Source organism: Odontesthes bonariensis, chromosome 10, assembly GCF_027942865.1.
Source record: "Odontesthes bonariensis isolate fOdoBon6 chromosome 10, fOdoBon6.hap1, whole genome shotgun sequence".
Lineage (NCBI taxonomy): Eukaryota > Metazoa > Chordata > Actinopteri > Atheriniformes > Atherinopsidae > Odontesthes > Odontesthes bonariensis.
In genome coordinates this window covers 14261137-14276445 of record NC_134515.1, presented here as the reverse complement: position 1 = coordinate 14276445, position 15309 = coordinate 14261137, and the positions used below count along the sequence as shown (strand labels likewise).

Genomic DNA, 15309 nt, shown 5'->3' with positions numbered 1-15309 from the left:
TATTACAGAACCAACCTATTTCTGGAGATGAGAGATCTGTGGGAAATAAGAAATAAGAGAGACAAAGACAGGAAGAGGAACAGGGAGGGACGTGAGGGATAAAAACAAGGCAGAGGAGAGGCTATAAATCACATCTGTGTTTCTTTACTCCTGTCCAACTGTGTTCTTCAGATCAGAGCGGGATTTACTTTATGATTGCTTCTTTTCCTGCTACCATTCAACACCAGGTTACAGGAAAATGGAGGCATATTTTTCTATCCTTTTAAAAAGACATGTAGATTATGTTTTTGAATTTTTCAAATGAGGGGAGAGGTGGGCTGTCAGACAAGCTTACCTGAACAGTAGAGTTTTAACCTGTAGAAATAAAATGACTAAAACTGCTTTAATACATACTTTTACAAAATTTTACATTTAGATGAGTGATCAGGAAATGTTTTCACCATCACACCCTGATATGACCAATAAGATGAGGAAAATGTTTCTCTTTTTGAAGGAATAAGATAAGCATTAATTGTGATCTCACCGACTCTTTTGTTGGTCATGTTCAGTAGCAAATGAGCAGTCCATCCTCAGCCTTTCTTGCCCTCATTAATCATATTAAGACCAAAGGGAACAGAACCTAATATGAGCTGATTAGCTTGCTTCTGGCTGCCTGGCTGATTCACCTTCATGCAGATGGCCTCACACACGCACACACACACGCACTGACAGAGTCACACTAAAACTCTCTCACTTTTGTACCTTAATAAGAGTGTACATAGATGTCTAGAAAATATTTCCATGCATGAACACCTTCTTAAAGTTGTTGAGCAGAGGTGCTGCTGTTCATTGCGCTAGTTAGAACCGGAGGGACTTCCTGGCCTTCAGTTCCCAGAAAGAAGAACATACTGTTCTTCTTCCACATTGCTTCCGCCACGCTTAATTTAGATGCTATACGACCATTTTGTGTTTTACTCATCTATTTCAGTTTGACTCTGTTACATTTTGTGTTATTAAACTGTCAGTAAAGGTACATTTTCATTCCTTTCTTTATTCTGTTAAGTTGTAATAACTTCCTGTTTACATCATGTGACCCAGGCTGACATCATCTCTGCCCTCTATCACAGACAGAGCATTATGGGATGCTACAGTACCTGTTGGGTGGGGTGAGGGATGATGAGGGTTAGACCGTGCACACACAAACCAGATACACCGACTGGCTGGAGCCACACAGCATTGAGTGTTATGTCAGCTCATGTTATCATCACTGAGAGAGGTGACATCGACTGAGCCTGCCACCGCTCTGTGTGTGTGTTAATGTGTGTGTGACTCTCCCAGCTGATTTGTAAGGTAGGTCAGGCATGATGATGTGCTGGGCCAGCCCTTCTTTTGGATCAATTGTAAGCAAACACAAGCACGCTCTAACTATTATATAGTATGTTGGAATGTGCAGAAGTTTCAGACACTAAAAGTAAAATGAAGATGCTGTCAAAAATAGTGTCATGAAATATTTGATCAATTAACATTGTACAAATGCACGGAACATGTGAAAAATGAAAAAAAAAAAAAAATGGAATCATTATTTTCTGTCACAACCCTTTACCTTTAAAGGACAAGACCGTTTTTTTGACATTGGGCCCTTGATTTCACATTATAACATGATGTTCTACTCACCCCTGCTTGTTGTTGGTAATTTGGAGCTGTTCCGAAGATATTCGAGAGGCGTCTGGCTGCTCTCTTGAGATATTCGGCCATGAAACGGTTTCCTATGGGCAACGTTATACAGGCACAAACTATGCTGTTTATAATTTATTAATTACTGTACACTAGCACTGATAACGTGGAGGTGCGTCGCTTACTTCAAAAAATCCGGGTTACTGTAATTTTGAATTTTAGCCGAATGAATAAATAGGCAGCAGGTCTGTGGGCTGTCTGTGGTAGTAGCACGACGATGACGTCAGTAACACCCACTTTACGACAAAAAAAATCAAAATTACAGTAACCCGGATTTTTTTAAGTAAGCGACGCACCTCCACGTTATCAGTGCTAGTGTACAGTAATTAATAAATTATAAACAGCATAGTTTGTGCCTGTATAACGTTGCCCATAGGAAACCGTTTCATGGCCGAATATCTCAAGAGAGCAGCCAGACGCCTCTCGAATATCTTCGGAACAGCTCCAAATGACCAACAACAAGCAGGGGAGAGTAGAACATCATGTTATAATGTGAAATCAAAAGCCCAATGTAAAAAAAACGGTCTTGTCCTTTAAAGAGGCACCAGTTTTCTAAGGTTCAAATGAACTCGGTGTTCAATACTTACCTATTTTATATTCTTTACTTTTTAGTTTTTTTTAGGGATACATGCAATTCAAGTGTTCACTCACACATGAACATTTGCTCTATCTGTCAAAAAACCCTCAGAAGCCCCTTATTTTGGTCCAAACATACATCTCTGTGTTGGTGCTTTGCAGTCGCATGTCTTCATGTTGTAGTGTTTTGTTGCCACTTGGGTTTCAGAAATACATTTGTTGGTCTTTGATGTGTTGGTGGTTCAGTTGGTCTTTTAGCTTCGCTCTGCTAAGGAAAAGCTGTGTTTTTGGCAATTCATCCTATTTGCTATGAAAATAGTTGTCAGCCATCCCTGGCTTGAGATCACTTTCAGCTCATCAGCATCTGATAATTCAATTAATTCGTAGCGGAATTTCCAAGGACTGCATACTGTTAGCTTTTCAGAGAACTACATACTCATCTATGTTGGTTTGTATAGAAAAAATACCGTCTGTGGGGGCTGAGAGTCCTGCAGGCATATACCTTTTAGCAAGTATAAACGAGTGGGATGTTTAAGACCTGGGAAACTTCTTTTCTTTTTTTTAACTTGAATGTCAAGGTTGGCTTTCTACCAAAGGATATTCACAGATGTACTGGCTGACATTTAGGTCTTTAACTTCAACTGGCCTATCAGCAAATAGGATAGATCAACCAATGGCTGTGGCTGATATATATATGCTGTATGCTGATTGTGTTTGACTTTGCTCTGAAACTAACATTTAATTTAGTTGAGCATAGGAAATTTTGTTGAAGCTTGTCAGAATGGAAATTCACTGAGTTGGCAATGATTTAACAAACTAAAAAGTATTTTGAAACTATTACTTTATTTACACACATAATCTTTTTCCATGAAAGGTTATAGAATCTCATTTAAAGAAAGTGTGAAAAAGGGGATGAAATTCTTTAAAACTTTTAATTTTTTAAAAACAGTTTTCCTGGAATTAAAGGAAAAGTGAAAGACAAAAGCAACTGGCATCAGCCATTAATCAAGCTGTTCTTCTTAAAACCAGTATTATCCCAAAGTTTCACAATCGATGCACAATTTTCTAGTAATTTTGGTTTCCAGAAATGTAAAATGTGAGAAGACAACAGTTTCCTGGTGACTGGCCTTCTTTTTTCTCATCATGTTCACCAAGATTATCTTCATAATGTTGAGATTAGGACTGTAGGCGCAGTGCCATCAGTAGGGGGACTGCTTTTTCCTCGTGTCACTAAGGATAGGTCTTTATGACCCTGGCTGTGTGTTTGGGCTTGTTTTCCTGCTACAGAATGAACCCTTTGAAGGTACCTCTTTAATGGATAACAACTTAAAAACTGAAAAACTTTATGTGTACATTTGGAATAAAGCAGATAAACCAAAAACACAAAGCAGTTTTTTTGTAATCAGCACTGAAATCGTGCACAACAAGTTAGTAAAGAAAATGTATTGCCTCAGTGCAGCAGCCACCTTCATGCTGACACTATTCTATTGTCCGGCTTTTGTATAGTTAACATCTCAACGCCTGTCACCTCCAATCACTCATTCCCACACTCTTTCTCTGCTCAAAGCTTAGTCCAGTCAGATTATATGCAGATTTATGTAACTGGGTGACTGGATTTGTGTCTCTTACTATTCTGTGTAATACTGTAATAATCCCTGGATTATTTATAAAATGAAGAAATATCAGTTGTTTGATTATTGTTGTGTTTTCTCACAAGATTCATCCAGTCCATTTACCTCTTCTTACACTGTAGCCTACTACACTCTTACATTTGTCATTTTTTCTCTCCAGTTGATTTATCTTGCATTTTTATAAATTAGTACATATACAGTAAATTCATTTTTTTTAATAATCCCTTATGTGTCATAAAGGACAGTCAGTTATCAAATGAGATCAAAAGCTTTCTCCTGTAAAGATAGTCCCAACTGCAGAGTTTAGTCTTCTTCCAGTTTAAACACAAACCCATCGTGGATGATTTCTCTCAGTATATTAAATAATGGCAAACGCTTCACAGCAGCTCCTGAACTTATACAAAGACTGATAAGAGAGAAGGATTACAGTAAGCAGAAGTTAACAAGGCGCAGTTTCTTTCTTCCTTTTCGCTGATAGTGCACCAGCATAGAGAAAGACTAAAGTATACACAAGCTTTACAAATATTCAAACAATATTATGTATTTTACCACCTTTTTGGCATTTGTAGTTTTTCTGTGGACTGAAACAAATTTTCAAATACATGACACTGATGTCCAAGCAATACATAAGTGTACATGCACACAGCATTATTATGGTTATGTGTAGAGGAGATACGCCTGGCAGATAAAACCTCTTAGTTGCTCATGTGTGGAGAGTGTGCAAAAAATTGACTTGTTAATATAACTGCAAAGATTCGCACAACATAATGTGGCACTTGCAGAGAACAGCCAATTTACCACTGCTGCTATCAATTTCTTATATAATGGTTTCACTATTTTATAGCCTGATGACAGAGTGTACATACAGTGATTACATAAACAAATGGTTCGTTCTAATTCATCAACTGTGTGGAGCATAAACTGTTGAAAAATGGAAATTTTATCTTGTGACTCAAAGTTAAACATGTTTGATGTGAAGTAGCAGCTTGTTTTGGGGTTGAAAGACATTGATGAGTGTTCAGTTTGAGTTAGCTGAAACTAGTTATTTAGATGCGTACCGGACGTGTGCGGGATGTTTCTTTCCTTTTTATGGCTACAACTGTGAATGCACAGATGGCTAAAAAAACATTTCTTTCTGAGTTCATGTAAAGTTTAGGAACAGATTAATTCTTTGTGTCCTGAAACTATCTCTTTCCTTCTGTCCGTCTCTCCTTTATCTGTCCCAATATTTGATTTTTTTCGCATGACTTTTTAAATGACTTACCCTTTCTTTTCAACTTCACTCTTCTTATCTTTGTCTTTCTGGGATGCGGTTACTCAACAGTATTCCCATTTTAGTATCGGAAAATATCATTTAAAATGGTGACAGTCGTCTGTCAAAAATCCGTAGTCCTGTGAGAAATACACTTTGACAGTGGACATTATGCACTTTTTTCTATTTTTCTTTTTTGGGAAGCTCCACCACATGCATATCTGAATAATCCTTAAAACTTTACTGTCACCCCTTTTTACTTTCATGAAACACTAATGGCTTTTGTTTCTTTTCTTGTTCCTATTTTTCATCATCTATTTTTTTCCTCTTAACACGGCTGCTGAAGGCTCTCACTGACATAACCTGAAACTGCATGTTTGGTCAGTTTGGGTGCAACAATGCGTCATTTCATAATCCAAAGCTTTTAGTTGCTTTCATATGGTAATGTTCATATCAGACTGACTCAACTTTAAAGTGAATGAGCTCATCTTCTCACTAGAGGTTTTCCACATCCTCAAGGCTGGAAAAGTACACGCCAGCATTGGCAAAATCAGACAGCTTGCTCATATCCTGAGCAAATTGGTGCATAAAGATGCATGTAGTGTCACCAGCCTGTTTCATCTGCAGTGGAAAATTTTATGGATTTTCTTTTCACATTTTTCTCACTCTATTCAATTTTGCTCACGAAAAACATAATTACACTGCATGATGTTTGATTCAAGACCCTAAACTGCTTGTTGGTTCTATTGTAGAGATGCACGTGTGGGCGGGATATGAAAACCCATCTGTTGGCTGTTTGTAGAGAGTTGTAGAGAGTTGTATTCTTTCAAGAATTTTTTCATTTCTTGAGACTCCATAAAACACACAGTCACTTGTCCTCGTGACTACCAACGCACCTCTGTGTGTAATAATATTTAACCTTTCACAGGCTTTTGATAATCCAGTAAATGCGTTACGACTTAAGGATCTGATTTTGACAGTTTCTGCGCGGCGTAAACCTTGTGCAGCCACTGTGAACTTTAGATTTATAGTTTGTGAACCGCTGAATTAGGTAATAATAGGTGATATTAATCTCACCTTTTATTCTTTAGATGATCTTTTTAAGCATTTACATTTACAGCCCACTGGCTGACAATGGGAGTCACTCAGTTACAGCATGCATGTTTCATTTGTTTAAAATGTTTTTTGCTGACAATTAATTACATTGAAATTGGAAAGACCTTTTTTTATAAGATTATACCAGTAATCTCATTCAGAAATGATGAATGTTATATAAAAGTTGAGAGTTTATTGATGCAGACTTTTCATGAAGAGCAGTGGTTTGTGCAATTTTTAAGATCAAATCAAAACTTAATTCAAATGAGGATAATTATTCTGTAAAAGGAAATCGCTGATGCATCACAGTGTTATATTGAGTCATCATATGGTCACACACATGCACGCTCACACAGCAATTGAAGAAGATGTATTATAGCTCTTTAGGGAAGTAGATTACTAACGTTTGGGGATATCTTTGCAAAGCGTTTGCAAATTTTGCAAGCTCACTTCAGTGTGAGATTTGAGATATCAGTTGGTCAGATTTTAAAGATACTCTGTGCAGTCTTGCTCAGTCAGTGATGTTTATATATCAGTGTTCAATTTGAACATTAGAATTTTTAAGTTGCTTTTAGCATCTGTGTGGCCTGTTTTCACTTAAAATGTATGAAATAGTTTGATAGAGCAATCAAGAAGACCTCGGCTTTCACGGGACAGGGTTAAAAAGTAAAGTAAAACTAAAATGGCAAGTCCAGCAATTTGTACAGCTAAGATGAAGTGTCAAGATAATTTATCTTCTGCATTGCGTTGAACTCAAATGGATCAGAAGCTTTTAAACTGCATCATTTCTGCCTCCATGCCCTAAACTGTGCAGCCAGTTATCAACCCCTGCAGCTGAAAACATGTGACAGTTTCTTTGAATCTGTAAACATTATCCAGAACATTTGGTTCATCCTCTACACAGAAACTCTCAGCTCTTTTGGCTTCAGCTCAAGCAACCAAAATTTCTTGTCCGGCTTCCAAAACAGAGGATTTGGGAGCTTACAAAGCAAACTGCTACTCCTTAAATTAATTAAACTCTTTCACTTTCAGAGTCTGGGTGTCCTTCTGTCTCAGGCAGCCAGTGAGGTTTAGACTAGCAAATAAACAGTGCCATGTTTTTTTTTTGTTTCTGTATTTTCCTCTTTTACCAAAAGTTGGAGATTTTTCAGCTGACTTTAGTTCACTCTGTGGTTGCCATTAACAGTTGGCAAGTGAACAAATTTGTATGAAACATTATCAGTATATGGATTCAGATTTTTCAGGATCAAACAAAAAGCAAAGGATACCAAAAGCACAATTTTCCAACATGTTTTGATAATGAACTATTTATGGCAGAGCATCACATTTAAGGTGACATGAGATGAAAATGTTCATGTTTAAAACTGAACATTCGGTGGAGTGCCTCCGTGGAATCTCGTATTCATGTGAACCAGTTTGCTGCACCAGAGGCAGTTTTCTTGAGTTTCACTTACTTGACCATTTCAAGTCTCATTCTCTGCCCACACACGAGTCAAGCCTGGTTTCCATGGCAACAATATTCCAACTACAAGCACAAAGGGAGTGATCTTCGCAAAGCTGGGATGCAGGAAACAGAAACGGTGGGTTTGCTTCCTTTTTGGAAGTTGTTTACATAAAGCAGAACTAGACTGACGACAGCAGCTTTGTTGCTCTTCAGCATTAAGTTTGTTGCTCATGTCTCCATTTAACAGGACACTCAATCACTCAATAAAACAGCTTCAGGCTTGAGCCACGTGTTTCTGTCACACTCTATTTTTCAGGAATCCCACAAGGGATTGGCAGAACAAAGGATTTAATATGTATTATGTAATAAGCCGTCATCTGTATTAAAATCATCACAAGGTTTGTAACGGGGCAAAGGCCAAAAACTATTACTTTTTGGGTTACACCTATTACGTCCATCTCAATATATCCTGCAGAAAGGAGAACAGAAGAATTTCCATGAGAACAACATGTCCCCTTATTTCATTATGTAGATTCCTAAACTGTGGGATTGAATATGACATGAGTTCCCCAAAGGGGTTTATGAGGTTGAGTTGCTGAATAAGACAAATAACAGGATTAAATTATGTCTTTAGGGTGAAAGAACTGAGCTTGTTCACTGAATCGTATTATTATTATATGTGAGGACAAATAAATTAAACGTACATAGGATAAGAAGAGCTAAGATAACTTTTTTGTCCCTTAAATTGACATAGAATGGGAATTTTTCTCTTTCGCATCTGACAAGACAAAATAGAACAAAGGGTACATTAAATTAAGCTGAAACGAAACAACTCTGGCTCAGCTACCCTAAATTATTACATCTTTCCCAGCTGCTGCTACAAAGGAAAAACCATCAGCGAGTTCTTTCACTGGAAAACCTAAAGTGAAGCAGCTGCAGGAAGAGAGTAGCTTTCATTAACAGCACTGCATGAATGCTTGTGCCATTTCTTGCAATATTTATATAATAAGGAAAATTCCCCAAGATTCGGTTGACTTTGACATAACTTCCTTAAGGAAAATATAAGAATAGCCCAGAGTAACTGTTCAACAGACAGTCAAATACCAAATGTGAATTAGCAGTACATCAGTTAAATTACACATGAGAAAGAACAAGGAAATCGTCTCAAAGTAATGAAACATTATTCTCCTAATTTCAGCTGGTGATCAACAGAAAAAAATGTACTTTAAAAATCTCTGAGTTTTTTTTACACCTGATTTATTCATCAGGTTCCCCTTAAGTTGCTTATTCCCCCACATATATCTTTCTTTGAATTCTTCACTTACTGCCCTGTTGAATATAATCCTCACTGCTAGTTCACAACCAGAATACGATCAACTGAAACACACACACACACACAGTCATATTTCAAACACTTCAAAGGAGAATACAATGGCTTACATTAGATACATGGAGGCTTAACAGAACCACAACTATAACCGTTCCTTTCCTGACACCTATCCAATTCATTATTTCAGTTATTTCAATTGTGGAGTTTTGCCTTGTGTTCCCGAAGGGGGAGGTGGAGCTACACAATGTGACTGTGTCAACAGACTTGTCTTCACAGCAACTAATTCAGGGACACACACACACCAACAGACTGTCAGCTGTTCACTAAGCAGAAATTTCAGACCTGTGTAAACAACAGGAAGATGTTGCAAGAATGTTAAATTGGATGGAGGCAGGAGATGAAGGCTCTTATCTGTGAGAGACAGCTCTGATTGATGTCACATGTTAACAGGTCATCACACAGCTACTGTAAAGTCCCAACACTCAGTTTAAACCAGTTAACAATTAAGACTCAGACAAAGACTTGGCAGCTGGTGAGAAATCAGTATTTAAACAGCAGCTGAGTTGTTGGGGGGACAATTAAGGAACAGAAGCAGAGATTTACATTATTAGAGCTATTAACTCTTTTCTTATTTTTTTATTTGTCAGTGTGAATGCTATGTCTAATTTAATTTTTGTCAAAATCAGGTTACTATTTTTATGTTATCACAGGAATGCATGTAACGTACCGAGTTCACTGTGATGGATTACAGAATAGTTTTAGTGACTTATGTTTTATGACTTACAGTATGCAAATAATTTTTAAAAAATCGTTTCCACAAATATCTGCTTCTTAGTTTGATAGTCTTTCATTTTGTCTCTTATTACAGATTTTAAAATCTATAAATGAGAAGATATTTTTTAATTTAAACTGCTACTTTACCAAAAAAAAAGACACTTCTCAGGGAGTGTGTTTCCAGATCATGTTTGGCCACACCGATCTGCAAAATAGTTGAAAATTCCAGGTTTGTCATGTGCGTTGTGTCATTTTAAAAGCAGCACAAAAAAACGTTCTCCCTGCTTCTGTTAACGTGAAACCAACCTTCCAATGCCCACATTTTTCACATGTATCATTCTCTACAGTGATAGACAAACTTCCAATGGAAGGAAAATATCTCTCAGGTCTGAGTAGGCTGCAGAAATGAATTATTATGCAGCTATAAAACCTGAAATACTCACTTGTGGCAGCTGTGGAGTTTCTGTAGTGCAACTAACTTTAGATTTTAAAGTCAGCATGGTCAGGAGCATCTACAATCCTTCTGTGAAACTATTTGTCAGGTTGACAGATGTGTGCTTTGACTTTGTGTGCCACTGTAGGTGTCTCTGATAGAGAGTGTGGGTGTAAAGTCTTAGTGTGAATGTTACTGACGTCTTCAGTAACTTTCAGTTGTTGGGTTTCTTCGTGCACATTCTCCAAAGGAGGCTTCGTGTGATTGTGGCCTGTAAATCAGCAATAGTAGTGCTTAGCTTAATGGGCCTTAAAACCCTTCGAGTCTCCGACCTGCTTGTTGAATTGAAAACACACAGAGAGAAACAGACAGTTTGTGAGGGGGAGAGACGAGAAGAAAAATGGGAAGGAGAAATAGGATACGTTTGAGGTGGGACCAGGTGGATACACAGAGATAAAGACTGTGGAAGGGAGAAAGTCAAATAATGTGAAATCGTAATAAATATGTGTGGGAAAATATCCAAAATCAGGAACCATGTTACCATGGAAACATGATGATGATGATGATGATGATGTAGGAGGACAGGAAGTATGACTGAAGAGTTTGATCTTAGAGACGACTTTATTTTGGCTAAATCTTTGTTGCTTTGTGGTCAGTGTTTTACCCTGAAATTCTCAGTAAATAAGAATAAATTCAAGACATCTTTTAGATTTTGGGCTGTTGCAGTCTTAGAATTTTTTTACATCTTCTTTTCATTTAATATTTCAGTAATATTATTATAAAAAGATACATTTTCTGTGCTTGGCTCATGATAAAAAATGTGATCTTTTTTTTCCAACATTCAACATAAAAGGTCATTGTTGCAGTCAGTACTTCCCAATGCAGCTTCTGGATGAAAACCGGAAACTCTCAAAAGAAATCATAATAGCTTTAGCTTTAGCTAATAAATGGCAGCTATGATTGTTTTGAGTTCTTTGAGGTTTAGATTTTTTTTAATTATGTTTGAAAACATGACTGTAGAAAACACGAGCCATGTTTACTCAAAGGTATTTCAATTTTTGTGAAGAAAGTGAAGAAAATACATGTGTAGTTTTTTTCACATCAGACTATATCCAGGCAGAAGTGTGAATACCCTCAGGCTCTCACAGGATTTTTGGATTTTGGATTTTTCTTTCTTTCTTTCAACTGTTAATTTCCACGAGAGGAATGACTGTACAACTTAGATCTTTGAAAAGTATGCTGATTTCAGTCTCTAGCATGATATGTGGAATCAATCTATCCAAAAAAATGTAAAGATCCAGGCTAAAATGTACAGCTCACTCAAATATTTAGTTGAATGCTGGTTTCATGCATGGTTTCATCACAAAAGTGGCTGAGTTACGTTTGTTGGCCTCCTATCCAACTTTTAAGCACATGTTTTTGATAGAGTTGAGATCAGGACTTCCAAAACCTCCAACAGCAGCTCTTATCACTTCCAAAGCCAGCTTTGATATGGGATAGGGTCATCTTCATGTGAGAAGATTCACATGTCTAAATTAAAAGCATCTAGGGCATGCAATCGACCAGTGTCAGCAAATTATCAGAACAGAATATTACTGCCACCTTGCTTAACAATTGGCTCAGTAAGCTGGGGCTTCAATGTTTCCTCTTTACCGTTAAAAACATTATCCTTAATATATCACTGGTGTCTGAACAGCTCAAGCTCTTACTTTGTCCATGTGCTCAGCTTGTAGTTTTCAGAGCTTCTTTCAGAATGACAGTCTCTCAGTCCATGACAATGTGAAAGCACTGAAGACAGTAACACTGGTGTTGCAGTAGCTTCCATTTGAAGGCAGATCTGTACTTCGGTGGCTCCTGGGCTGTTCTTAACCATCCAAGGCAATTTACTCCCAGCTGAGGGTGACAGTTTTCTTCTGGTTTTCTTCCCGAGACTGGCAAAGTCGCAATGCATAGGAATATTTAGATGTTTCTCGAAAAGCAACACCTGCTCTCTCAGATACCACTAATAATTAAGCATCATCACAGTTTTACAATACATATTTCAAATTCACTGGCAGGACGAGGACAAATGACAACAACAAGCACACAGACGTGAAAAACTTCTCATGAATCATCTCATTACTCTCGTGTTTTTCTTTCAACAAATAAAATGGTTACATTAGATCTTTTTGTTGCTCCTCAGATCTGAGAAACCTTGACTAACATCATCCTTAGGCCCATATTCAGGAAAAAGATGCATTTGACACTGGAAATCTCACCATTTAGTCTGCCCACTCATCAAATTAATTTTTCTCCAAGAATTTAGTTCTCAGATCTGATAATTTCTTATTTTCGTCTCACTCCCCCTCTGTTTGTGCCACAAACTTGATAAAGGAACTCAGCCCTGAATTGGTTGCTGCTATTTTTGAGCCATCACTAAGTTTTACCACGCATGAAAAGTATAATGTGTGCAAAGATATTACCTGATTTTACCTGGATGCCTTGGCTCACAAACAATGCGCTCCAGGATTTTTCTACTTGAAAATGACCAAGTAACTTTATGTGTGCGTAACTACTAGAACATGCATCATTTTTATTTCAGTAGATTTCTCAGGAGGGCCTAAATGCAAAGTAATAAGCAGGTACAGTCCAAAAATACAAAGAGTAAATCCAAAATCAGAGGGCAAACACAGTTTTCTGCACACACACCAAAATAGGCAAGGAGCAAACAAAGGTTTGATCCAGAAGCTGCTACGATCCATACAAGGAAAAAAGAAAAAGAACTATGCCAGAGAAGGACATGAAAGCTTATTAGAGAAGGAAGACAGAGGTGTGTATTTACCAAGTGAGGAAAGAGCTGATAACTGACAACTGGACCCAGGTGGGAAATCTAAATGAGGCAGGATACAAAACTAACTGGGACTCATGAGGACAAAATACTTGGAAATTAAAGAAAGAGGGGAAACAAAACAAAACAAAAGTCCCTGATCAATTAAGGCAAAGACCTTTATCTTAATATGTTTGTTCTTTATGAACTTATAAACAATGTTTGCAATTTTAGCCAGAAAATATTTTATCTTCACCAAATTTTTATCCAGTTTGGGTTCATCTTTAATTTGCCCTTATTTTGTTATTTTTTCAAAATATTTTATGCCACATGACATCTTTACATGATTTGAGATTGCTGGGTAAATCTGGTGCAAAAACCAAAACGATAGAGCTGAAGGTATTTATTAAATGAGAGTGAATGGCACTGAAACTTTGGCATAATTCATTCAGTAATGAGAGTTGTATTGTTGTTACTTGGACAGTTTGCCACTTTGGACACGTTATTGGTGGTGAAATAGGCAAGTGACACATTAATACATGTGCCTGTGGTACTGTACTCTGACAAATTGTTCTCATTTGTGTTGTTTTAATAACTGTCTTTTCTCTCTCTCTCCCCCCTTTCTCTCTCCCTTACCTTTACGTTTTATTTTTCTTGTATTCTTTCACTCAATGCAGGAAAAAGTAGAATATGCCTTCCTGATCATTTTCACAATAGAGACATTTCTGAAGATTATTGCCTACGGCTTGGTCATGCACCAAAACTCCTATGTCAGAAACGGCTGGAACATGTTGGACTTTGTCATTGTCATAGTGGGGTGAGTTCATTGCAAATTATTTATACAAAGCTTACTTTACGCTTTATCTCTTATTAATTCTGTTGTTAACTATAAAACATACTATAACACACATGCATGCAATGTACAAGACTCTGAACTCAGCATCTAGCTGTTCATCACTGATCGCAGTCTCAAAGTCAAAAATGAATCTTAAGCTTATAAATGATTTGCATGTCCAGTTGCTGACAGTGATGTTTGGGAATACGCACAGATACACACACGTGTACACACACACACACACGCACAAGGCTTTGTATAGAGTGACGGTGTATCAGTCGACCACCTGGCTGCTGTAGGACTTCAATGTAAACCGTGGTGAGGTGTGAAAAACTAAAGGTAAATATGCAAAGACATAAATGACGCATGCATTCGGTAAACCATGCTTATATGCTTACCCGCCCGTACACAGGTGCATGGTCACAGAGAAAAGTACAAAGAGAACACACTTTCAGCTCTCTTCTTTGATTTCCGACTCTTTTGCTTTAATCTTTTCTGTGCTTTCCTGACATTGCCATTACTACTCTTTTCTCCCTTTCTCTCCCACCTCTGCCTCTCTCCCTTTCTTTTGTCTCCCTATCTTTTCCCCATTTCCTGCTCTCCCATCTATAGGTTGTTCAGTGTGGTTTTGGAGATGATAACCAAAGACGCTGACTCTGGCAGCCAGTCCGGAGGCAAACCTGGGGGGTTTGATGTTAAGGCCCTCCGAGCCTTTCGCGTGCTACGTCCCCTTCGCCTTGTTTCTGGAGTTCCCAGTGAGTTGATGCAGTAATCTCATTCTAAAGCTAATTTTCATCTATCAGTCCAAGTCCAATAATTTATATTTCATCATTTCAAGGATAACTGAAAACACCAACCCAAGAGTTTTCAGTTATGCTGAGTATAAGACATGCAGGTCACTGTACATCTCACTTGCCAACGTGCTAAATGTTGTACTTGGACTCTTTTTTAAAGGGCAAAAACATTTTTACAACATACGTTTAGTGACTTGGCACTGCACAGCCACCATATTGAAGTCTACTTCATACAGAGAGGGGTAGCAATAGGTGGAGTAGTAGTTGTAAAGTTCACAAAATACATGAAATTACATGCTAACTATTTAAGATAAAAGGTACATTTTCTTAGTAATCTCTTGCTGTGACAAAATTTCTATTTGACAACACCATGTTACGTATTAATTTAACGGAACATCAGTTCCACATTGTGTTAAAGTTTTGATGTATCATTCGAACCAGGTTCGTTTTGTGTGGGAAAAAATGATGTGTTTCAGATTTTCCTGCTCAGCTGTCTCTTTGACAAGCATAAAGTACCCAAACATTCAGGTGTTGGGGTGTTTCTTGTCATTTATTTTTGAGACCAAACATTCATTTTGATTTTGCTAAAATTCTAAGGGGTGACAGTCAAACTTGTGGATGGGTGT

The 15309-nt window shown here is 37.5% G+C and overlaps 1 protein-coding gene across 1 annotated transcript in view; it reads left to right on the top strand.

The window, feature by feature from the left end:
* Nucleotides 1–15309, top strand: part of cacna1db (calcium channel, voltage-dependent, L type, alpha 1D subunit, b) — an 82607-nt gene that overhangs the window by 28300 nt on the left and 38998 nt on the right. Inside the window, exons 4-5 of the mRNA XM_075476358.1 lie at nucleotides 13732–13871; nucleotides 14502–14644. Of these exons, the coding sequence (XP_075332473.1) occupies nucleotides 13732–13871; nucleotides 14502–14644 (283 nt within the window). The remainder of the gene's footprint in view (nucleotides 1–13731; nucleotides 13872–14501; nucleotides 14645–15309) is intronic.